At 34.8% G+C, this 26,109-nt stretch overlaps 3 protein-coding genes across 4 annotated transcripts in view; 2 read left to right on the forward strand and 1 right to left on the reverse strand.

Annotated features, from left to right (window-relative positions):
- Positions 1-8,980, reverse strand: part of LOC127181524 (solute carrier family 66 member 2) — a 48,540-nt gene extending 39,560 nt beyond the window's left edge. The window contains exons 1-3 of one of the 2 annotated variants that reach the window (XM_051136302.1): positions 8,381-8,980; positions 6,659-6,792; positions 4,111-4,161 (exon numbers count right to left, since the gene is read on the reverse strand). In XM_051136302.1, coding sequence (XP_050992259.1) covers positions 4,111-4,161; positions 6,659-6,792; positions 8,381-8,583 — 388 coding nt within the window. In that variant the 5' untranslated portion in view covers positions 8,584-8,980. The remainder of the gene's footprint in view (positions 1-4,110; positions 4,162-6,658; positions 6,793-8,380) is intronic. The other variant, XM_051136303.1, reaches the window with a different exon arrangement.
- A 414-nt stretch (positions 8,981-9,394) lies between these two features.
- On the forward strand, positions 9,395-13,459 carry LOC127181525 (heat shock factor-binding protein 1). Its single transcript, XM_051136304.1, has 4 exons — positions 9,395-9,612; positions 9,721-9,787; positions 12,361-12,451; positions 12,553-13,459. The coding sequence occupies exons 1-4, from the start codon at positions 9,568-9,570 to the stop codon at positions 12,587-12,589; spliced, it is 240 nt and encodes a 79-aa protein (XP_050992261.1). The 5' UTR covers positions 9,395-9,567; the 3' UTR covers positions 12,590-13,459.
- Positions 13,460-15,689: 2,230 nt separating this feature from the next.
- septin7a (septin 7a) overlaps positions 15,690-26,109 on the forward strand; it is a 64,846-nt gene continuing 54,426 nt past the window's right edge. Inside the window, exons 1-3 of the mRNA XM_051136306.1 lie at positions 15,690-15,774; positions 16,044-16,045; positions 24,216-24,318. Coding sequence (XP_050992263.1) covers positions 15,720-15,774; positions 16,044-16,045; positions 24,216-24,318 — 160 coding nt within the window. The 5' untranslated portion in view covers positions 15,690-15,719. The remainder of the gene's footprint in view (positions 15,775-16,043; positions 16,046-24,215; positions 24,319-26,109) is intronic.

The raw sequence follows: 26,109 nt of genomic DNA on the forward strand, positions 1-26,109 counted from the left end.
GTCGGCCTCTAGTCCTTACTAGTCCTTCTGGGTCTTGAATGTGTCAGTTGCATTGCTGTCTATGCAGGGTCAGAAAGCTCTGCATCAATAATAATCAATAATGAATCAATAATGAAAGCTTTATCAATAATATTAATTTGTGTTCTGAAAATGAACGAAGGCTTTACAGGTTTGGAACGACATGAGGGAGAGTATACTCTAAAAACTGCTGGGTTAAAAAAAACATAGCGCTGGGTAAAATATGGACATACCCAGCGAATGGGTTGTTTTGACCCAGCGGTTGGGACAAATGTTTAACCCAGGGGTCACAAGACCTGGTCCTGGAGGGCCGGTGTCCCTGCAAAGTTTAGCTCCAACCCTAATCAAACACACCTGAACCAGCTAATCAAGGTCTTACTAGGTATACTTGAAACTTCCAGGCAGGTGTGTTGAGGAAAGTTGGAGGTAAACTCTGCAGGACACCTGCCCTCCAGAAACAAGTTTGGTGACCCCTGGTTTAACCCAACCTTCTGGGTAGTAAACCAACTGCTGGGTCAAAACAACATTTTGTGGTTTGTCCATATTTTACCCAGCGTTGGGTTCTATTAAACCCAATGACAAAGTAATTAATGACAATTTTCATTTTTATGTGAACTATCCCTTAAATGGAAATTGGAAAAAAGTTGAAGTTCTAAAAGTTTAACTAATAAAACCCGGGGGGGAAATACTACAACAGCACATAAATAATACAAAAATAACACTGGTAATGTAAAGCTATGTACAAAGTTAGTTATACAACGTATACTTGCTTTGTGAACTGCACTGTAACACAGAGTATTAAAGGAGAAGTTCACTTCCAGTACAAAAATTTACAGATAATGTACTCACCCCCTTCTCATCCAAGATCTTCATGTCTTTCTTTCTTCAGTCTAAAAGAAATTGTTTTTTTGAGGAAAACATTTCAGCAATGTTCTCCATATAGTGGAATTCTATGGTGTTCATTGGTGGAGTCTGAATGTCCAAAACGAGGTTTAAATGCAGCTTCAAAGGGCTCTAAACGATCCCAGCCGAGGAAGAAGGGTCTTATCTAGCAAAACAATCGCTGCAGAAGTGCCAGTCCAGTGTTTACAAAGTGAACATGCGAAGAAGGTCAAATGGCCTTCACAAAAAAGAAGGTAAAACAGTGATATAGGACGATTTTGAAGGATAAAATGAGATGGGAGTTTTTCAATATACCCGAACTGTCTTGAACAGGAGTGCACAGAGTACACGCATATCTAGACAAGACGAGCATTTGAGCTTAAAAAGTATATAAATTGTACATTTTTTTAGAAAACGACCAATTGTTTTGCAAGACCCTTTTTCCTCGGCTGGGATCGTTTAGAGCCTTTGAAGCTGCATTTAAACTATATTTTGGAAGTTCAAAATCACAGGCACCATTGAAGTCAATTATACAGAGAAAAATACTGAAATGTTTTCCTCAAAAAACATAATTTCTTTACGACTGAAGAATGACAGACATGAACGTCTTGGATGACAAGGGGGTGAGTACATTATCTGTAAATTTTTGTTCTGGAAGTGAACTTCTCCTTTAATTAATACATACTTTGTACAATGCGTTCAGAAAGTATTCTGACTGCCTCCTTTGTTACATTTTACGCTGAAGAAGCCTCATGTTAAAATGCTTTAAATGATTATGTGATTTTAATCATTATTTTTACTTTAAATTAAATTATTAATTTAAAAGATTTTAAACTACAACAGATGATTTTTTTAAAAATAAAATATGCAAAATTTTCACAATTATCTGGTTTTCACTTTGCCATTATGTGGTATGGAGTATAGACTGATGGGACAAGGAGTTTAAAAAGCATTTTAGCATAAGGCTACAGCAAAAAATGTGAATAAATTGCAAGAGTCTGAATATATTCTGAAAGCACTATATATTTCAGGGGATACTGTGGTCAGTCTAATTCAGTAATTGGATTTAGTATTGATTTGCAGTACACTTATTACACGGAAAATCCCTTCTGGAGTAACCTAAGGTTCAGGGTCTTGAACAAATAGTGAGTTAAGGGATCACCCCTCGCAGGATTCAAACCAATAACATTTTGGCTACTAGCCCAGAACTTTAACCTCTACACCACCAAGTCTTAAGTGACAAGTGACTAAACTAGTCTTAAGTCTAAACTAGTGGTTCTCATTCAGGGGGCCGCTTAGCAAACTTCAAAGGGCAGGATGACTTAAAGGGACAGTCCACCCAAAAATGAATGAATGAATGAATAAATAAATAGTCATCACTTACTTGCTCTGCTGTTGTTCTAATGTCATACCCTATTCTTTCTTTTTCAGACCACAAATAAATAAATAAAATAAAATAAAATAAAAATTAATCTGCTTGCACTGGCAAACGGTTATAATTTTTATTTTTTTTTAAGCTGGATGCTGTTTGCTATTGACTGCAATTAAATGGATGAGCGCAAACAAGACATTTTTCAAAATTCTTCTTTTGTGGTCCAAAAAAAGATGTTTATCCAACATTGAAAGAGCAGGGCAAGCAAATAATGACTGAATTTTCATTTTTGGGTGCATAATTTAAAAGCATTTAAATGAATTAATTTCTATTAAAATATTAAAATCTTCTACATCTAATTGAGATTAAAATGCTAAAAAAGGAATAAAATCAAGAAATTTGGAATCACAAAACAAATCATGCTATTTGTATGTATTACATATCAGTGTTTCAGGTTTCTGTCAATAGTTAAATAAATAAATAAATAAATAAATAAATAAATAAAGAGTTAAAAAAAAACAAAACAAGCAACTTTGTCATAATTCTAGAAGAAAAATAAAAAAAATATTCAATAGTCGAAAAAGTTGAAAGCCACTGGTCTAAACTGGTTTAAAACCCAGCAGCTGTAAAAAAACAGCTTTGATTTCTATATTAATTTTGAACATACAAATATATTGCCATATTTCACAGAGTAAATGCATTTCAACTGGCCACAATACAAAACCGAATTAACATGAAACTGATAAATAGACATTAGCGCTAAAAGAAAAGTTCGCCCAAATCTCACAACTGCTCAGGCCGGAGCAAGACTGTATGGAAAAGAGCAATGCAGACAGAAAAGTATTTTCATTTTTAAATTCTAACAGACTCTATTCAAATATGCAGTTCAAGGTTAAACAACAGATCCTAAAACTGGACTGAAGACCTTCACATTCGCTCCAGCGAGAGGAGACGTCATTCACAACAGCTGCCCGACAACCACAGGACCTCAATCAGAGACGAGCGCATCTTAAATAACAACTCCAGCACATGTGCTGCTAACACCTGACATCTGGCATCGTCTGCAGTCAATAATAAGACTCTTTCTTCAAAAATCCTTTTGAATTCTCTCCAAAAACACTAAAACAAGCAAATAGTCTCAGTCTCAGCAGAAAAAAAAAATCTGTGCACATATGTGCAGAAAGTCAGCAGATGAGGGAGGTGAAGCAAAAGTGTGCATCAATCAGATTGTAAGACAGCAGATCTCATGCATAAACCACTGACGCCACCTGCTGTTCATGTAGAGCAACAAACACCAAAAGTGCAGAGATGCTTTTAGTGAAAACATGCCTGTGTCATGTCATAATGCAGTTGTTATCAGTGCAGTAGCCAAATCCATGCGACGCTCTTCTGAGTGTTACAGGGTTAAATCATAATGCCACTAGGAAGAATACAGAAGTATAAAATAGTACAGTATGCAACGGTATCAACATTATTCAATATTCAAAAGAGATGTTAGAACCATGAAAACTGAATTATTTCAAAATATCTTTGACAGAATAGTTAATGTGATTAAAAAAAAAGCAACTCACGCTTCCGTTTCCATGCAACACTGCAATTTCAGCATTCAAAACTACTGAATACATGCAAAACTGCATCTATCACTAATAAAACACATACATGCAAGTGAAACTTTGGAGTTAATAGAGATGTTGAATTAATGACAGGATTAGAGGAGTATATGGTTCTGTCCAGGTCATACTGGGATGAAATGAGAGGGGTGGATGATGGGGAGGAAAAAAAATAAATAAATCAATAATATCACACTGGTGTTCTGTGGGCAACACATCAGTACATACCCAGAAAGAGCCTCTTAGGAACTTTGATTTCTTCATCCTTACTGTCTGTTGCTTCAGACAAATAAGACAAATAAACAAAAAATAAGAACAGGGAGAGAGAGAGAGAAAATAGATTGCATCGCTCCGTCTTCTCGAGGACATAAAAAAGCCCTGAAGGAATGAAACTCATGAAAACATGGCCAAGTCATATTTCACCCTAAAATCGTCTGTTAAGAAACTCATTTTTATAAAGAAAAAAACACGTTTTTAGAACAATCATGATACGCCTTTTGACATTATTTACAGAATAATTAGTTTAATTTTTCTGATTTTGGGTTGAAGTATGATCCAGATACACTACACCAGTCTCTTATGCCATTTTATTTGTTAAAAAAAACAGTAAAAATTATTATTACAATTTAAAATAACTGTTTTCTATTTCAGTATATTTTCAAATGCAATCCTGTGATGCAAAACTGAATTTTCAGCATCATTACTCCAATAATGATGTTTGGTTCATGTGACACTGGAGACTGGAGTAATGATGCTGAAAATTCAGCTTTGATCACAGGAATAAATTACATTTCAAAACATATTCAAACAGAAAACAGCTATTTTAAATATATATCTATATATACATATATATATATATAAATATATATACGGCTGTTTTTATTGTATTTTTGATCAAATAAATGGAGACTTGGGAAGTATTAAAGACTTCTGTCACACTGGTCATGTGAACAGTCACATACATTACCAGTCAAAAGTTTTTGAACAGTTAGATTTTTAATGTTTTTTAAAGACGTCTCTTTTGCTCACCAAGCCTGCATTTATTTGATCCAAAATACAACAAAAGCAGTAATATTGTGAAATATTTTTACTATGTAAAATAACTGTTTTCTATTTAAATATACTTTAAAATGTAATTTATTCCCGTGATCAAAGCTTAATTTTTAGCATCATTACTCCAGTTTTCAGTGTCACATGATCTTTCAGAAATCAGTATGCTGTTATACTGTTCAAGAAACATTTTCTATTATTATTATTATCAATATTTAAAACAGTTGAGCAAATTTTTTTTTCAGGATTCTTTGATGAATAGAAAGATGCAAAGATCAGCATTTATCTGAAATAAAAAAGCTTTTGTAACATTATACACTATACCATTCAAAAGCTTAGAGTCAGTACAGATAGAAATGATAGAAATGGGATAGAAATGATAATACTTTTATTTAGCGAGGACGCGTTAAATTGATCAAAAGTGATGATAAAGACATTTATAATGTCACAAAAGATTTAATTTCGGATAAATGCTGTTTTTCTGAACTTTCAAATTTAACAAAAAAGAAACCTGAAAAAAAATTATAGCAATTTGTTTTCAGCATAACAAAAATAATAATAATTGGTTTTTGAGCAGCAAATCAGAATATTAGAATGATTTCAGAAGGATCATGTGACTGGAGTAATGATGCTAAAAGCTCAGCTTTGAAATCACAGGAATAAATTACATTTTAAAAGACATTCAAATAGAAATAGCAAAAATATTTCACAGTTTTACTGTTTTTGCTGTGCTTTGGATGAAATAAATGCAGGCTTGGTGAGCAAAAGAGACTTCTTAAAAAAAAAACAAAATCTTACTGGTCAAAAGCGTGACTGGTAGTGTATGTTCTTGACAGATCTTGTGAGATTTACATTGACGGTCATTAATTTTTATGTGTACCAAATGGGTTTGTTCGAAATGAGATCATGGGAACCTGAATTTCAATGTTGGCTTGTATCTTGATTCAATTAATTTTACAGCTGTTTCCTTGATTCATCTGATAATTTTGAACATTCTCCATCTGTTGAGAAGCCGCTGTAGAGTTTGCAAACTGGCACAATGTGAAGTTAGCCATTTAACTCTCCTGGATGTAATAATTAAAACAGCTCAGGCTGACATATGTGTGTAACGTCACACTGTTGTCTTTACTTTTACACCACAAGACAAAAAATGATTAAACAGGATGTCCTGTGCCAACAGAAGAGTTAGCTCAAACAAACAGAAGAGTTATCTCAAACTAATTTGTCCAAGGAGCGTTTCTAAATTCAGCAGTATGTATACTTAACACCAGTTTTTTTTAACTTTTAAAGCATGACGTACTACATACTGGATCACATATTATTCTAATTGCTCTGGCTCAGTTTGTGAGAACAAATTCATCTTTTTTTAACTTTGAAACACACCCCAAGTATAAATAAAGCTGAGACTGAGGTTCACCAAGCAGCCAGCCGAACAAAGTTCATTCACTTCAGAGGCCCTTCTTGTATGATAATCTCATGAGACACACTCAAAGAAAGACCCTGATTATGTGACTGAATAATTGACTGTAATTCAATAGTCTGTAAACTAAAGAACGAAACTCAACTATACAGATTGACTGGGAAGAGATTTTCATATTTAAAAACCAAAAAAAAAGAAAGAAACCAAGTAAAATGCATTTGATCTGAGAAAAAAAGCTGTGAGTGCTGCAGCTGTACACACACTCAGGTGCACAGCGAGGCTGTAAAGAGTCATAAAGTTTGGCACCTGTGAAGGAGCGGCGTTTGGTGTTGAGTTCAGTGGCCATGCGGACGTTGGTGCACAAGTTCAGCATGATTAACATCGTGATGATCATGATTATACTCTGCCAAAGCAGCGGAGTCTCAAAGTAACGTCCAAACCTGAAAAATAATAACAACACACATATATACTGCTCAGAAAAAAGCACCAAAAACTATGCTATGATGTTCACACATATTTTGACTAGTGAATTTCCTTAATTTTTTTGTCATGCACAGCACATTTCTCGCAGTCGCAGTGTGTATGCCTATGTGTATGACCTTCTTTTCTTGTCTCGCTCTGTTTAATTTCACCAAATGGTAAGCTGCCAATATTTTTATTATTTTATGCATATCAGTAGGTTTGTACCAAAAAGTAGTGCAACTTAAAGTATCCTTTAATCTTTAATCTTTATTTTATTAAATATCTTGCAAACAGCTATATGAGGGAAATATTAGATATAATGATGATGATGATAATAATAATAATAATAATAAATAATTAATGAAAATAAAAATGTAGTGGCTAAATGGGAGAACAGCTCAAAGAGCCCAATGAAATTATATAATATTATATTACATTATATTTTCCCAGCCTTGAAAAGTCCATTTAAACCAGTATTTTTATTCTTTTATGCATATTAGTAAGTTTGTACTTACCACTAGTGTAACTGGTAAGACATTTGTATATAAATGTTTGTTATACATGGATAAGGATTTTTTAAAAATCATTTTACAGAGATCTCCATTCATAACCAGTCTTTGAAATGCATACTTAATATAAAACAAGACAACAGCATAGCATCCTTCAATATTTAATACGTTTTTTTTTATTAAATATCGTGCAGATATATTTCAGATATTTAAAAAAAGTTTTAGATATTTAAAAATAAATAAATAAATAATAATAATAATGAAGTGCCCAATTAAATAATATCATTATATTATATTTTCCCAGCCTTGAAAAGTCCATTTAAACCAGTATTTGTATTCTTTTATGCATATCAGTATGAATCTAGTAAGAAACTATTAAGAACCTTATTATAAATGCTTGTTAAAAATGGATGAGAATTTTTAAAAATCATTTTACAGAGATTTCCATTTATCACCAGACCAGTGTATATTTGTATACATTGTATATTTGTCAATGTATAATTGAAATGTACTTTAAAACAAATAAGACAACAGAAAAAATATAAGTATCCTTCGACATTTAATCTTTATGTCATTAAATATCTTTCAGATGTATTTCCCATATTAAGTTTCAGATATTAAAATTACTACTACTACTAATAATAATAAAGTTGCTAAATGGGAAAATGGCTCAAAATTAAATTAAATAATATATTTTATATTACATTATATTTTATTAAATTTTCCTAGCCTGGAAATGTCAATTTAAAGATTTTCAGGTTGTCCACTATCATATTGTCTAAACCTAAACATTGTTGTTAAACACAGCTGAAGATATATATTACTTTTCCAGGCCTGGAAAACTCAGTTTAAAGATTCTCAGGTTTGCCATACAATATGACATTAATAATAAGGCATGTTTCGTACAAAGACTGGTGTCATATAAATGCCTCTTTATAAACACACATTAAATTGGATTATGGCAGATCAGTGGATTATGTGCCACGATTTTATATCACTCCCTCATACAGGCAAATAATGTGTCTCCATACATGATGTTTGAGATATAATAACTCACCTGAACAGTATTCTTAATATGTTGGCTACCAGCAGCACCAGGCACACATAAGTGGAGAATCCCTCAGCATTCTGAGTCCTGCGGATGTCCCTGTACTGAGGGATGTATGGCACAACTCCTCCAAATATGATGGCAACAGATGCGATCCAAGACACCGTTTGATGAGCAACATACATGATCTGATCCATGATCACTTCATCCATCTTTGAGTGAAGTAGCTGTCCTTTACAATTCAAATCAACTGAATGCAACAACTAACTTATCCCACTAATAACAAAACATAAATAATTACTACATTTGCTATTGTGTTTACATATTAAAATATAATTTCTTGGCGATTACTGGATTCTAAACAAAGGCAGTACATTTACTTTCATTGTCCCAGTCAACATCCACTGATTCATTAGATCTAATTCATTCAAGTGATTCCTCTTTCCAGCAAAGAAATACTTGCTAAATCATTCAGACCGGATCCTCAGCGTGGGTGCATGTTAGATGACGTGTCTTGCGGTCCGTACAAAGAAAAACAGAGTGCTGTAAAACATTTTAATGCCACTGTGATCCTCTCTGCTATAGCTGGCTAAAGCTCATCTCAGTACTTCCGTGTTGCGCTACGTCACAGCACGCTCATTACATATTCATGAGACGCGCGGTCCTATCGCCAGGCGAGTTTCCTGAGGCGCGTGTGACAAAAAACAAAACACACAATTTATTATCGATTAACGCCAGTATTTCAGCATTTATGAATGTGAGGATTACTTTTACAATCACATATTAGACACCGACATGACCTGACTTGATCTCAGACTGTTTTGTATTTGTGAAGGAACATTTGTGTCGTTTAATTCCCTCGAAATCCAGATGAAGTTTTTCTGCCAACTCAGTGTTGCATAATTAATGAAATCCAAATTAAATATTATCAGCACAGCGTAATTCAAAAAAAGCACTGGAAATGACAAAAATAGCTTTTCTGATACTAAAAGGGTTAAATGTAGACACGGATGCCCTCTACGTACGAAAGAGGAAGTTTTTACAGCGTAAACAATGAATCATAGTGAAAAGTTGAAAAGTTATAGAATCCTTTTATTCTAATGTATCTCAGAGATTTGGTTTGGTTTAGTCCAGATAACGTTGCCTAGTGCTGAAACTAACAACTAACTCAACATAAACCAGCTCAAACAAACCTCATGGCAGGATCCGAGTCAAAAGCCGCCAAAGACTTGACTGCGGTGGTGAGTAAATAATGTTTTATTTTGACAATTATTATAGATTGTGTAATTGCAGATGCGGGATATTGTTTTAAAGTTTGACAAATCTGCTCGATTCATTTCTTTTAACAGATGGAGACGACTATGCAACAACTCCAGAGCAGGTTTCAGAACTTATCTGACCAAATCATCTCCAAAAATATCTTTTCAGAAACATAATCTCGTTTTGTAGAAGCACTATGTGTTTATATTAAAGCTGGTTTACTGTAGCATAAAATGTATTTGAATTGCTACATTTCAGACACAATGCAGTGGCAATATTGCACACTTTTGAGCATGGTATTCTTTGGAGTACCATGTAAATACCCTATGAAATTCATTCAGTACTGTGTAGTATTATTTGCTTTTACATTACCAGTCAAACAGTACAGCTGAACAGATTTTTAATGTTTTTTAAACAAGTCTCTTCTGCTCACCAAGCCTGCATTGATCAGAATACAGCATAAACAGTGATACTGTGAAATATTTTTACTATGTAAAATAACTGCTTTCTATTGTAATATGTTTTAAAATGTCATTTATACCTATGATCAAAGCTACATTTTCAGCATCCAGTCTTCAGTGTCACATGATCCTTCAGTAATCATTCTAATATAATGATTTGCTGTTGAAGAAATGTTTATTATTAGTAGTATTGTTATCAATATTTAAAACAGTTGAGTACATTTTATTTCAGGATTTTTTGAGGAATAGAAAGATCCAAAGATCAGAATTTATCTGACATAAAACGCTTTTGTAACATTATACACTATATATATATACAGTACTGTGCAACAGTCTTAGGCCACTAGTATTTTCATCAGTTAAAAAATGGTTTAAAGTCAGTCTGTTGCTGTAGTGTGTCAGTAGGAAATATCAATTTACATTTCTAAACATTCATTTTGCCATTAATTATAATAATCCAGTGAGATTTTTGTGTGGAGCACAGGCTGTTGTCAGACACCTTGTGCAAACAGAGATCTGATCTCTCCATCATTCAGTCCAGTCTGTCTTAAGAAACAGAAAAAACAGAGACAGACTAAATCCAGAAGAACTGTGGCAACATCTCCAAGATGCTTTAAGAGACCTATACCTACAAAGCTACAGTACTGTTAAAATTTTTAGGCAGTTAGGCACATAAAATGAGGATGCTGTCAAAAACAATGTCATAAATAGATTTTCTTTATCAATTACCTTCTATTAAATAGTTTTTTTAGGTAGCTTTGCAGGTAGGTTATTTGAAACATCTTGGAGATGTTGCCACAGTTCTTCTGGATTTAGTCTGTCTCAGTTTTTCTGTTTCTTCATGTCATTCCAGAGACAGACTGGATGATGGTGAGATCAGATCTCTGTGTGGAGCACTGGCTGTTGTCAGACTCCTTGTGCAAACAAAAATCTCCCTAGATTATTACAATTAATGGCAACAGAATGTTTGGAAATGTAAACCGATACACACACACACATACACACACACACACACAAATGAATATTTTTATTTAGTAAGGATGCTTTGAATTGAAGTTATGATAAAGACATTTATAATGTTACTAAGGATTTCTATTTCAGATAAATGCTGTTCTTCTGAACTTTCTAAACATCAAAGAAACCTGGAAAAAAAAAATACATTCAGCTGTTTTCAGCATTATATTAATAATAATAATAAATGTTTTTGAGCAGCAAATCAGAATGCTAGAATGATTTCTGAAGAATCATGACTGGAATAATGATGCTAAAAATTCAGCTTTGAAATCACAGGGATAAATTACATTTTAAAATATATTAAAATAGAAAACAGTTGTTTTAAATAGTAACAATATTTCACGTTTTTTACCGTAACATAATAAAACCGTATAATCTTAAACACTTTTGACTGGCAGTGTATTATGTTGTCACCACAGCCCTCGTTATATGAAATTTATACTTTTATTCAAGAAAAACTGATCCGTTTTACAGTTTCCGAAAAATATTAAGCAGCACAACTATTTAAATAAGAAAAAATCATAATATTCAGAAATGTTTCTCCAGCAACAAATCAGAATGATTTCTTAAGGATCATGTGACACTGAAGACTGGAGTAATGATGCTGAAAATTCAGCTTTGATCACAGAAATAAATTAAATTTTAAAGTATATTACAATAGAAAGCAGTTATTTTAAATGGTAATAATATTTCACAATATTATAGTTTTACTGTATTTCTGATCAGATAAATGCAGCCAAATCCTTAAAAATCATACCCACACTTGTGAACAGTATTGTACATGTAGTTATTCCAAAAACATTCCTAACATTAGAGTATCAGGTTTATACACTTCAATGCATTTAGTTTTATTTATCTTGATAGCATGTTTTAAAAGTCCAGAATCTGTTTGGAGTCTCATATTGAGACATATGAGAGTGTGCACACTTTATTCTGTGTGTAACGATTTATTACAGGGGTGTAAAACTCAGTTTGTGGAGGACCACAGCCCTGCAGAGTTTAGCTTCAACCCTAATCAAACAAAACCTGATCCAGCTATCAAGTCCTTCAGGATTATTTGAAAATGTCAGGTATGTGTGTTGGAGCAGGGTTGGATCTAAACTCTGTATTACCGTCCTGCTCCAACACACCAGTAATCCTGAACATCTTGATAAGCTGGTTCAGGTGTGTTTGACTGGGGTTGGAGCTGAAACTGCAGGACGGGGAGCAAGTTTTGAGACACAAAGAACTGAGGGTTTTCCTTAATGCCTGAACTGGATGAGATGGGCACACGTATCGATGACCTGGAGAAGAACGTCGCTGACCTCATGACACAAGCAGGAGCTGAGGATCATTATAAATCAAAGCAAGTGCATATATTTTATGAAAGTTTGGTCAATAAAGGGTGACATTTTAACCAATAAATAATGATACAATTATAATATTTTTGTTTTGTTTTTTGCACAGTGGCTTTGAAGAGAGACCAAGCTGGCCAAAGCATTGAGCAGAAAAGTTGGAGAAACTTGAAATCAACGGAATATTTGTGTATTAATCTATGCATGTATCATTCACAGGTGCCTTAATTCCTATTTGACTTAGATTTGTATATATGATCTGTATCTTGTACTTAAAGCAATAAACTTGTTTAGCTTTTTGTATTAAATCTTTCTAGAATACAATGCAATATTAATAAACAAAAATGAAAACATGTAACACATTAATAATATAAGGTGCCTCTAGCTGACAACTTTCTTTTGAAAATACAAAAATCTGTCATAAAACTATGCATTGGTGCATTAGACTAAAAAGACAACACTGGTCCCTTTTTAAACATAACAGATAACTGAACATAAGGGAATACGTATTGATTTTTGCTTTCATTTTGCTTGATTTTGTTAGATTTTGCACTTAGCACTGACATAGTGTTTATTACGCAGGAAGGGGTTTGTTCAGAATTAACCATTATGCAACACTACACCATGGTGCAACATTAACTGATGTTGGCAGGCATTAAATGAACATTTGTATACTATAATTTAAATATGTAATTTAATAGAACTAGAGTATTATAGTTTTTCACATTAGTGTGGTTTAGTAACTGGTTACATGTAATGTGGATTATATAATCAGATTCCGAAAATTAAGTACTTGTAATTAGATTATATTGCGTTTCAAAATGCTCTGGATCAGATTACATGATTACATATTATTCACATAATGGCAGTAAATTATTCAGAATTTATCAATTCACCCTAGTTCTTGTTTTTATGCTACTAATTATGGAAGTTACTAAGCACTCAATGCATAGCAGTGAAATACAGCTGAAGTCAAAAGTTTGCATACACCTTGCAGAATCAGCAAAATGTTAATTATTTTACCAGAATAAAAAGGATCATACAAAATGCATGTTATTTTTTATTTATTACTGACCTGAATAAGATATTTCACATAAAATACACTTACATATAGTCCACAAGAGAAAATAGTTGAATTTATAAAAATGACCCTGTTCAAAAGTTTGATTCTTAATACTGTGTTGTTATCTGAATGATCCACAGCTGTGTTGTTTTTGTTTAGTGATAGTTGTTCATGAGTCCCTTGTTTGTCCTGAACAGTTAAACTGTCTGCTGTTCTTCAGAAAAATCCTTCTGGTCTCGGAAATGATTTGGTTTTTCAGCATTTTTGAAAACTTTTTGAATTTGAAGATCAGGGTTAACTTAACTTATTTTGTCTTCTGAGGAACATGTAATCTTCAGTAGCTTCTGAAGAGCAGTACTAAATGAAAAAATGTACATTTTCATTCTGTTCAAAAGTTTTCACTCCCTTGCTTAATCATGTTTCCTTCTGGAGCATCAGTGAGTGTTTGAACCTTCTGTAATAGTTGCATATGAGTCCCTCAGTTGTCCTCAATGTGAAAAGATGGATCTCAAAATCATACAGTCATTGTTGAAAAGGGTTCAAATACACAAAATGCTGAAAAAAAAAAAAAAAATTGTGGGGCCTGAAGGATTTTTCTGAAGAACAGCAGGCAGTTTAACTGTTCAGGACAAACAAGGGATTCTTGAACAACTATCACTAAACACACAAACAAACAAAAATCACAGCTGTGGATCATTTAGGTAACAACACAGTATTAAGAATCAAGCATATATAAACAGGGTCATTTTTATAAATTCAGTTATTATTTTCTCTTGTGGACTAAATGTAAACATCTTTTATGTGAAATATCTTATTCAGGTTGGTACTATTTAAACAATTCCATGCATTTTGTATGACCCCTCTTATTTTGGTAAAATAACGAACATTTTGCAGATTATGCTAGGTGTATGAAAACTTTTGACTTCAACAGTATGTCTTCTTCATATCCAGTGACCTTAACTAATTATTAATATTTGAAGTCTAAACAGAAATATTTCAGACCTGGAAGACTTTATCCATGTAATGTCATGTTTTCATGTTCATCAATGTTTGTTCGTGTAATATAACAATCCCTCTGAATTCATCCCCCCGAAGATTTTATTAATTTAACAACATATTTGCATGTTCATGGTTCTCTGATGATGGTGGCCACATTTTTTTTTCGAAATATTAATTTATTGCAATTTGACTTTTATATTACTCGTCATTTTTAATTTGACATTTTTCTATAAGCTTTTCATCAAAACACTAGTTTGGGAAACCCTGCTTATGTATAATGTTTAAAGCATTTTGTGATATTGATAACAAAGAATGAAATTTATTCCCGCTCTCTCTCTCTCTTGTTGTTGTTTTTTTCTTTTTTTTTTTGTACACAATATAGTACACTATAATCCAATTCATGTTTATTTGCTAAACGAGTTAGTTCAGAAATAATCGAATAGTACATTACTAAATAGGTGTAATCCAATTTTCCTCATGCAATTTGTAATGGACAGTAAATGTAAGTAAATCAGTAATGGACTAAATTAGTAACTGATCTACCCAGGACTGGAACAAGGAGTCAAATTGTCATACTCTTAGCCAGCAGGCGGCAGCATTGTTTCTTTCTTCCATTGCAGTAAATAATCAAGGTGATTAAATCAACAGAACCGGAGTCAGATGTGGGTCTTCAGCCAAACCATCATAAAGAACGAAATTGAGTATGGATTTATGCATTTTATTATTAGATATTAAAGAAAAAGAAACCAATGCTTTCCAGTAAGGCCCCTATAAGTATGGAACAGCCTTCTAAATATATCATATCTTTATTTTTAAAGATGCTTATGTATTTACTAATATTTAGAAATTTGTTAAAGAAACATTCTTCTTTGTCAGTGCCTTGTTTCTTGTTTGAAATCCATGGTTTGTTTTTATTTATTTTAAATTTGTTTTTTATTTAGTAAACTTAAATATAAACCTTACCAAATCTTCCGAAACGTTTACAAACAGCAACGTGCGGATGTATTCCCCCCTATAATGCCAAGACAAACTTATTTCCAACCTGTATTTGAATACAAATCTTTTCCCTCTTGTGCCTTACACGAATTCTCGCGAGATTTGTGCGGTCGCTATTCACCAAAGATACGCCACGGCCGTCGCCCCCGTGGTTGTCAAGGGAGACTACGCAAGAAATGTGACGTACGGCTGTGGGCTGGACCGTGAGTTGGAGAAAGGGAATGTCGATCGGTGAGAGATCGGTTACAGAGGCGGCCGGGAGCGTCAACAGAATGGGTGAGTATTTAGCCTCTTTCGCTTTGTTAAACTTGCGGTTTGTCAAAGTCTTCTCTAAGCAGATTTGTAGTTTTGTTTGTACAGTGTGTTTTGAATACGCGTGTTTTGTTACGCGGTGCAGATGCGTTTCCTGAGCGTGTTACAAGACAAACAGGGGCCAGTTGCATAAAAGGTTAAGACTAGTCTTTAAACTGGTCGTCATTATTTAAATTCAGTTACATAAAAATGTAGATTATCTCCAAAAAATAAGACTGATTACTAACTGCTAGCTGTCAAACTAGCTCTTAAGACACTGTCTTAACATAGAGGCTAAGACAGATCTTACCTCCTGTTTCAGTCTAATCTTCACTCTGTGTGCCATTATCATGACATTACTGTCTGTTTTTATAAGTGTTTTATTTTAATGGTTACGCTTACAAATATGTACTGTGGGCGGTTTAATGATAGTATCAGATAGTAATGCCAATCATACTGTTGTGGTATTTTCATCCTACTTTAAAGAATGCGATAATTAACAAAATATGGCATTAACACGATATTTTGTTCAGGAAACTAGGTTGTGTTTAAGCAGTGAATGGCAGTGCTGTAGTCTGTCCGTTTGGAGAAACACCTCCTTGTGTCTGTCACTCTCAGCTTTGTAGAAATATTCAAATGTGTGTGTTGCAGTGGGTCAGGGGTGTCGGATCCTGCTCCTAGAGGCTCCTAGAGGCCTCCTTCCAGCAGAGCTTCGCTTAAGCACTAATTAAACACACATGATATTATATTTTCACTCATGAGCCGTCTAATCGAGCTGTTTCACAGTACTAGAAACTTTCAAGCAGGTGCGTTGGAGCTGAACACCTGAAAGCGGCCCTCCAGGAGCTGGTTAAGAAGTGATTATTTACCATTGGATGGATGAAAATATGCATGAGGGATGGACAGATTGGTAGATAAACAGACAGGCAGATAGTGATATGGTTGGATGGAGGGGCAGACAAATTAATGGATTGGCCAATTTTGGTTTTGTTGATGAATAGAGAGTTGGTTAGATCTGTAAACAGATCGGTTTGATTAAAGAGGGTTTGCACTTACGTCACGGTTTGGATGCGTGGCCATACTGGTGATACTCAGATGTAAACAACAGCATGGATTGGATGGTTATTGTACTACTGAATAAGTTGTTTTGCTAGTTTATGCTGTCTAAACCATGGAAAAAACATGTGGAAGCTGCTAAATCATATTGAGAAGGACTCGGTAAGCATGAAAGGGCACAATATTTCGTTAATAAGTTAATAGGTGATACAAGCAGTATTAGCCTACTGTAAGAACAAACATGAATGTTGTCAGGATTCTTGCCTTGGAAATCCCAGTTCAGTTTGGCCAACCACAAACACCTTTTATGTCTCAGACAGTTTTTCCCGTTCTGACCAATTATTACGGACATGACAATAATTGACCATTTTCAGCAGCAATAATCAGCAAAATATGCAAGTTTCTTTGGTCTCACTGGCGTTGTTTACATTCAGTGCCACCAATATGGCCGATTGATGATGTGTTGTGAAAACCCTCTATACCTAAATGATCCATCTTGTACACACAAGAAATGCACAGATGCAATAAAGCATTATAATCATTAAATGATTAGTTTTTCCTTTTTTAAGCATAAATTGCATGACCAGCTTGTTTTTTTCCTTAAGTCGTTTGGTGACAATTAAAGTCTGCATTAACCGGAAGGTGCAACCAATTTTTTGTGACGTGTTTTTGGGTGAAACACCATGTTGGCTAGAAGGCTGGGCTTGATTTTTAGCACTCCTCAACACTATCTAGCTGGCAGCAGACTGACTGTTGGAGGGTTGAGGATGTTCTGCCCAAGACTGACATCATCTAGACAGAAGAGAACTTTTTTTTTCCCTCTCTGGATTAAGTTGCATGGATTACTGATTCATCACAAGGCTAGTAATGTGTACTAACAAAGTACACAAGCAGACTTCATCTTAAAGTTCATATTTAAGATGTTGCATGTAAATTACCTGATTTACCTTTACTTTTAAGCAGCATAACATCTTGTATGAAGCTTTAGCCTTTATACAGAAGAATCGTACAAAAATCCATTTATTTTATAGCAACATGCAGCATGATCATCTGTGAGTTAGATCTCATGAGATCTCTGCTGTGGCTGAAGACCTTGTTGGACTCTTGTTTGGTGAGAAGAATTCCCCTTTTTTATTTATTCCCATCATGTTTGGATCACATGGCTACTGCTTGAATCGGTTCACATGTGACTGTGTGTTTTTCCATTGGTAGCCCTGAGGCTTTATTTATAAAAAACAAATACAATTTCGATCCTGAATTCCATGGATTTCATTCTACGTCAAAAGGGAAGAAATCAGATTTTAAGGCAGAGCCTTAAACATGAAAATGGCTGGGATTTGCCTCTTTTGTGGATGTGAATCTATTTTGGTCCTGGATGCAGATTGTGATTGTCATTTTTCAGCCTTGAGTAGGATGTTAAGTGAATAGTTTACAGCTGAAATTTTGAGAGAGAGTGTGTGTCTGAACTGTGGGTGGTCAGAATAACCTTTATGGGCCGTATTGTCTGACTGCTTTCATTGAGTGTGTGATGAGAAAACCAGACAGAGACGGCTTGCTTTGCTCACATGCTATTGCGATGAGTCGACAAGATCCTAGTAGCACCATATGATTTTCATGATACGGAAAATGCGGATGGAATCGCAGAATCGAGTCATAAAAATGGAATTTATTGTATAATGCGTAGTTTTGGATAAATAAATCAAAAGTGTGGTACAGACTTGTGTGTATCTTAAAGCGTGGTATACTGCATGCAAGATAAGTGTGGTTTTGTGTGTCTGCCGTGTCACTATATGAGGACATGAACACATGAACTTCATCTCCAGAGCTGCTCTGAGAGTCACCAGCATTTCACCATTTCATTTGAGAAAACTATCATCAGATACACCAGGTCTTCACTAAACTCCTCAAAATAAAAGTTTGGTTTACTTGAAGAAATTATAACAGAAATATATTACTATAATAGTGCAGTATGTATTTAATTTTTAGACCCTTTTGGCCCTTGTGTGTCTGTCACATCCTGTGAAATACTAGTCAAAGATGTGTCATGTAAAAAAATGGATATCGCTGTATCTCATTTGCTCCTTTTCGTTGCTTCGCCTTTCTGCCTGTCTTTCTTACTGCTTTAGGTTTAGGCTACCACATGTCTTCCGGCAGTTAAGCCACATACAAAAACATGTCATTGTTTCAGGACAGCAGTCTCTCTCTTGCTCTCATCTTCCCTTTAGATTTCTGCAAGGTAATGGTTGTGGTTAAGTGTCATCTGAAAAATCCCTTAAAGGGATAGATGACCCAAAAATGAAAGTTCTGTCATCATTTACTCACTCTCATGATGTTTCAAACCTGTTAGCTTTATATACTCTTTGAAAGGAACAAGAAGTATTTTGCAGTACGTGTAGGATGCTTGACGCGCAGTGAAACTTGGCACGTCTTAAGTCTTGGTCATATACTGAATGAAGGCATTCGTATATCCCATAATAACCCACATCACTGACCCAGAGTGTGACCTTGAGATGCAGTCGTCATGTATATCATATGTGTGAAAGACCTGCCATGTTTTTATTTTTGCTTGTGGACTATTTCTGTCAATGCTTCAGCGCAGGGAAATCCATTTGTGCTTTTTTGGGTCGTCGGCTAGTTCCTCATGCCGGTCTGAGGTAGTTTTTGCTGGTGTGTTGTTGAGACCATCCAAATTTGCATCAGAGGATTTACTGTATATGTTCATTGAAACGTTCCCATTCAAATATGCTGAGTGTCTCATCTTTGACAGGCTTTTAGCCTGGAAGAAGGAACATTTACGTCCTCAGTTTCCCCCCCCGTGAGATCAGACTTCCTCTACGTGTACTCGTGTGTTCACACCTCGCACCTGCTCTCTAGAAGTACACCCAACGATAACATCAGCAGGAAGTGGTGCAGGATATTCGTAACAGACTTTCATTTGTAGTTTCAAGAGAGAGCATTGCTTATTCATTGTGTGGGTGGTGAAAACAGAAGAAGAGGGGACAAAATCTCTGAGACACGCAGAATGAATGCAGTAATTAATCTGCATTCAAAGGGTTGACAAATCAGACTGGTAAAATCAGTCTGGACTAAAGCATTTACATGATGAATTAGAAATGGAAATTTTTTTTTGCTTTTTTTTGCAGTGAAAATTATCATTTGAAGTGCATTTAAATGCATTTGCTGTTGAATGGCATTGGTTGTGAAAATAATCACAATGCACCAATTTGTTTTAATTGAGTAAACGTGATTGTCACTGAATGAGTACTTATTTTATTAGAAATGTTTGTATGTTCCTTGCACGGAGTTTGTATTTGAATCAAAGACATCCTATTTTGGTGTCTGCATCAAGTTAAATGTATAAAAGTGATTTTATGTACACAGAAAGCATATAAAATGCAAGTAAAGTGGATTGGTAAAGTTGTAGAATGATAATTAGCTAGTTTTTGGGTGGCTGATATTTAAATTGAGTCTTTTAATGTTATGTAATGATTTTTTGTTTACTTTTTTTTTTTTTTTTTTTTTTTTTTTAATATATATATGAATAATTCTGTGTGTTCCACACACAAAGCTTGTGACTTCAGAAGACCTTGAATAAAACGCATGAGTCGTCTGAGCTGCATGCTTTCTGAATCATCATCACAGACTTGCATCTGTCAAGCTGCACGTGTTCCTCTGGGATGTTTCCTTTTGTGGTCTTAGCAGAATAACATCAAGGTTTTGATAGTCAAATGAGTTGGGTTTGTTAATGTGCTGCAATCACAGATCAGTGCCTTTGATGATTTGCTGTTTCAGCAAAAAGAAAATGCTATTCAGGGAAAGTCTGGTTCATTCAGGGAGGTGATTTTTTTTTTTTTTTCTTCAATTAAGGCAGCCTAAGCACTGTGGAAGTCTAACGCTGAAGCCCCATTTCTGGCCTTCCTGTAATTCTGTGTGTTTAGAGAAGTGGTTTGGCTGTGTAGCATTAGGAAAACACTACAGGCTGTACATTTTTTGGTTATTAGGACTAAAATAGACTGATATTTACATAAACTTCCTCAGATGTGTTCATTTCTTAAACTAAAGTAGTCTCCATATGTGACCTTGGACTACAAAACCAGTCATAACGGTCAATTTTTTTGAAATTGAGATTTATGTGTCATCTGAATGACACTTTCCATTGATGTATGGTTTGTTAGGATAGGATAGTATTTCGCCGAGACACAAATATTTGAAAATCTGGAATTTGAGGGTGCAAAAAAATCAAAAATCGCCTTTAAGTTGTCCAAATGAAGTTCTTAGCAATGCATATCACTAATTAAAAGTTACGTTTTGATATATTTATAGGAGGAAATTTACAAAGTATTTTCATGGAACATGATCTTTACTTAATATCCTTATGAGTTTTAAAAGGCTTAAAAGAAAGATTTATCATTTTGACCCATATAATGTATCCCTGGCTATTGCTGCAAATATACCCGTGCGAATTTTGACTGATTTTGTGGTCCAGGGTCACATATGAATGTGGTTTGATTCACCACGTTCACCTGAGATGGATGTTCATACCAGGTGTAAACAAGCCCTTTGTGCTCATTGGTTTGATTGGCATCTGATGTTGTGCAGCCAGAGCCAATGGTTTTGGCTCTTGGTGCATCACAGACCGGCAGACACAGATGAAAACCTCTTAATGTACTTCAGCTGTTATCTTTCTTTTTCTCATTCTGTCTCTTTGTGTTCTGTTTTGTGTATGTGGACGCCTGTCTCGCTGCCTGGTGGAATCTTATCATCTCTTCTTCATCTGTGGAACAACATGATCTGAATGCTCTCCAAAGTAGCAGTAAGTATGCAAACAATCATTTCAAACACCTCCCCAGACCACAAGTGGATATGTTGTTCAGCACCCAAAAGATCTGTAAAAGCTAGAGCCTGTACTGCTAATTAGCTGCCATTAAAGGAACACTCCACTTTTTTGGAAAATAGGCTCATTGTCCAACTCCCCTAGAGTTAAACAGTTGAGTTTTACCGTTTTTGAATCCATTTAGTTGATCTCTGGGTCTGGCAGTTGCACTTTTAGCATAGCTTAGCATAGATCATTGAATCTGATTAGACCAATAGCATCTCGCTCAAAAATGACTATATATAATGAATATTTTTTGTATTTAAAACTTGAATCTTCTGTAGTTACATCGTGAACTAAGACTGACGGAAAATTAAAAGTTGTGATTTTCTAGACTGATGTGGCTAGGAACTATACTCTTATTCCGGCGTAATAATCAAGGAACTTTGCTGCCGTACCATGGGTGCAGCAGGCCCAACTGTTTAACTCTAGGGGAGTTGGAAAATGAGCCTATTTTCAAAAAAAGTGAAGTGTTCCTTTAAGGCTATTACACTCATAGTTAAGATCAGTGGTTTGTTCAAATCACTAATTCTGAGTATTAAACTTTAGTGTTCCACACTGTGTGTCCCACATTATTTATGCTACAAACATGACTAATACCTCAGATTGTGTGGTTTGTGTGGTAGCATGTTAAATAATGGAAACATTTTCCGTGTGATGGCCAATGAAATTTATGAAGGAAAACCCAAAGGCCTAATCACACCAATTAAAATTTTCAGTACAAAAAAACTGCGAAATTGTTGGCGACCGATGTACAGCTCAACTGCTCTTGCAGCGACCCGAGTTCGAATCCCGTCTCATGGTCCTGTGCCAATCCCACTCCCCTCTTTCTCTGCCCAATACTTTCCTGTCTGTTCTCCAGTGTCCTGTCTAAGTAAAGGCATAAAAAATTCCAAAAAAATATAACTTTGGCGACATTTGGTCTGATTTATGCAAGCAATTTGTGTGCAGATTCAATATGCTAATTGGTGGTGCTTATGGAAAACAGAAATGCATTGGTGCAGAAGAACAAATGTGCAAATTTGCATCAGAGAACAATTCGATCATATAAAACCGAATACAAGTTTACAGATTTAGGAGCGGCACTTCTTTTGCATTCACAGCATTCTTCCTCTCCTGTTTACTATCACTTAGCAAAATGCCACCAAGTTGTAGTTTTATATAACAGCAACAGCAGTTTTGGGCATGTGACCAAAAGTGCCAGTCCTATTGGTTTGCTAGTTTTTTTTTCTAAGTGCCATAGAAAAGAGTTTGAAGACCTCCGTAAAAAAGTTTTAGCATTTTCACAGAATCTAATTGTTTGTATCAGTCTAAACATCTACATGAATAGCTGTTTGAATAAAAGGGATAGTTCACCCAACTCTCAAACCATCCTAAGTGTATATGACTTTGTTCTTTCAGATGAATACAGTCGGAGTTATATTTAAAAAAATTCCGGGCTCTTCCAAGCTTTATAATGGCAGTGAATGGGTGTTTAGATTTTGAAGCAAAATAAAATGCATTCATCCCTCATAAAAGTGCTCCACATGGCTCTTCTGAAGTGAATTGATGCATTTCAAAGGACGTAGGTGAACGTGGTGATAAACGCAGAAGCACAAAGGAGAGACCAAAACAAAACACTAGTCGCGATTCAGAAGTACAAAACAAGGATTTGTAAAGGAAAATGTCAGAGGATTTCCATATACGCCAAGAGGAGACTGGTTTTCATTTGCTATAAACAAAACGTAGTTCTTGCGAGGCTAGCATATTCTCACTGGAGCTTATGCTACACCTACATCCTATGTCATCCACTGGAACGCCACTCTCTTTTATGAGCGTGTGTACGACGGTTAGCGGAAGCTAGTTGTAAATATGGCCATTTTCCTTACACAAACGCATCAGTTCACTTCAGGAGGCCTTTATTAACCCAGCAGAACTGTGTGAAGAACTTTTTATGATGGATAGATGCACTTTATTGGGCTTCAAAATCTCAACACCCATTCACTGCCATTATAAAGCTTGGAAGAGCCAGGACATTTTTAAATATAACTCCAATTGTATTCATCTGAAAGAAAGTCATATACACCTAGGATGGCTTGGGTGAGTAATTTTCATTTTTGAGTGAACTGTCCCTTTAAATTAAAATCAAAATATTTGGTGCAATAAACATTTGTCTTGGTGTGAAAAGGTCTTTATGTTGCTAAAGGGACCTGAGTCCATTCTAGAATTCTGATTATCATTGACACACAGGGGTAAACTTGTTTTGTTTTTGGCAAAATGTAAAAATATAGATTGTATAATGATTATTTGTCTTGAAAAAGCCCATGCATCCTTATAGCCAAGTTTCTATGCCATTATTTGAGTGTCAGTCGAATGTTTCTGTTTGTGAAGATTCATGAGGATGTTAACAGTAACCATGTGCAGTCATGATGGATGGCCGCCTACGTTTTTCCCATTTGTAGTGTTTTGTCAGTCTTGCCTGCTAAAGCCATTGCCTGTGTTTGATTTTGGTCTACAGCAACAGAAGAACCTTGAGGGGTACGTGGGATTCGCAAATCTCCCCAACCAAGTGTACAGAAAGTCTGTGAAGCGGGGCTTTGAGTTCACTCTCATGGTCGTCGGTGAGTAACTTCTGTCTTGTTTATCCCACAGCTGGCCAATGAATTCCTCTTCTTTTTTTTCTTTTTTTCTTAAATGAAAGCTAATTTTTCACTTGTACCTTTTTGCAATATCTATTAGACCTTTTCTTTACACTCTAAAAAATGCTGGGTTGAAAACCTGGGTGAAGTATGGACAAACCCAGTGACTGGCTTGTTTTGACTCAGCAGTTAAATGATTAACCCAACTTTCTGGGTAGTTTTATTTAACTCAGTATTGTTTTAAAAATATTAAATTTCTTCCTTAAAATGAACCTAAATTAGGTTGGGAGTTAACATTTATTAATATGTTCAATAAATGAAGATTTATTAAGTGGAATTAATAGTAATTAAATAATAAACATTTTTAAATCGCTTATTAATTAATAAATGTCCACCTTTTGATTATTGCCAATGCCTCTACTAATTATATGTCTGATTTTTAATTTACAACCTATTTTGGTTAATTTTAAGCCAGCCATAGTCATTTTTAAACTAGTTGAATTAAATAAAACTACCCGGAAGGTTGGGTTAAACATTTAACCCATATAACATAACCCATATTTCACCCAGCGCTGGGTTGGATTTAACCTAGCATTATTTTGAGTGTATTGAACTTTTTACAGAAGTTTAAAAGGAATAGTTCACCCAAAAAACAAACTAGTCATCATTTTATCATCAAACCAGTATGACTTCTTTTGTGGTACACATCATAAAATGTAATAGCTGGACAGTTTTTATTCATTGCATATAAAGGAACAGCATGAACAATTTGCTTACTTTCTTCTTTGATGTTCCACAAAAGCAGGAAAGTGTGAAAGCTTGTTTTCAGTAATTGTGACCTTTTATCTTACAATTCTGACTTTTTTTTCAGAATTGCATGATATAAACTTAAAATTGTAAGAAAATAGTTGTTTTTTTTTTTCTCAGAATTTGACTTTATAACTCGCAATTGTGAGTTTATATTACACAATTCTGAGAAAATTCAGAATTACAAGATATAAACCCATAATTGTGGAAAAAAAAAAAGTGAGAATTATGAGTTTATATCTTGCAATCCTGACTTTATTTCATGCAATTGCAAGTTTATATCACACAATTCTGAAAAAAGTCAGAATTATGAGTTTATGTCTTGCAATTCTATTTTATTATTATTTTTTTTTGGCCATATTTCCATTTTTCTTTGAAAGGACCGTGGAGATGAGACCGGAAGTGAGTGGGAGTGAGAGAAGGGTTGGGATCGGGAAAGGTCCACGAGGCGGGACTCGATCTCGGGACACCCGAAGCCCAACTGCACCATTTCTTGCAATTCTGACTTTATTTCATGGAATTGCAAGTTTATATCACACAGTTCTGAGAAAAGTCAGAATTGCGAGATATAAACCCACAATTGCGAAAAAAGTGAGAATTGCGAGTTTATATCGTGTGATCCTGACTTTATTTCATGCAATTGTGAGTTTATATCACACAGTTTTGAGAAAAGTCAGAACTGTGAGATGTGAACTTACATTTGGGAGAAAAAAAGTCAGAGGTGTGAGATAAAAAGTTGTAATGAGCCAAATAAATGCCTGAATTGTCAGTTTTGTGTAAACTGTCCCTTTGCAACACAGATTGCATGTCTTTTTGTGGTTTGTAACATGTGGAAAAAAGCTTCAGTGTAACGTTAATGAAAACTGGGTCAAAAATAGAGGGCTGTTGACCCAGCATGCAGCGCTATGTGGATTATATGCACTCATGTGTCTAGCGGTATACAGTTTCACGCGGGCCGCTTCATGC

Source organism: Labeo rohita, chromosome 19 (genome assembly GCF_022985175.1).
Source record: "Labeo rohita strain BAU-BD-2019 chromosome 19, IGBB_LRoh.1.0, whole genome shotgun sequence".
In the NCBI taxonomy this organism is placed as follows: domain Eukaryota; kingdom Metazoa; phylum Chordata; class Actinopteri; order Cypriniformes; family Cyprinidae; genus Labeo; species Labeo rohita.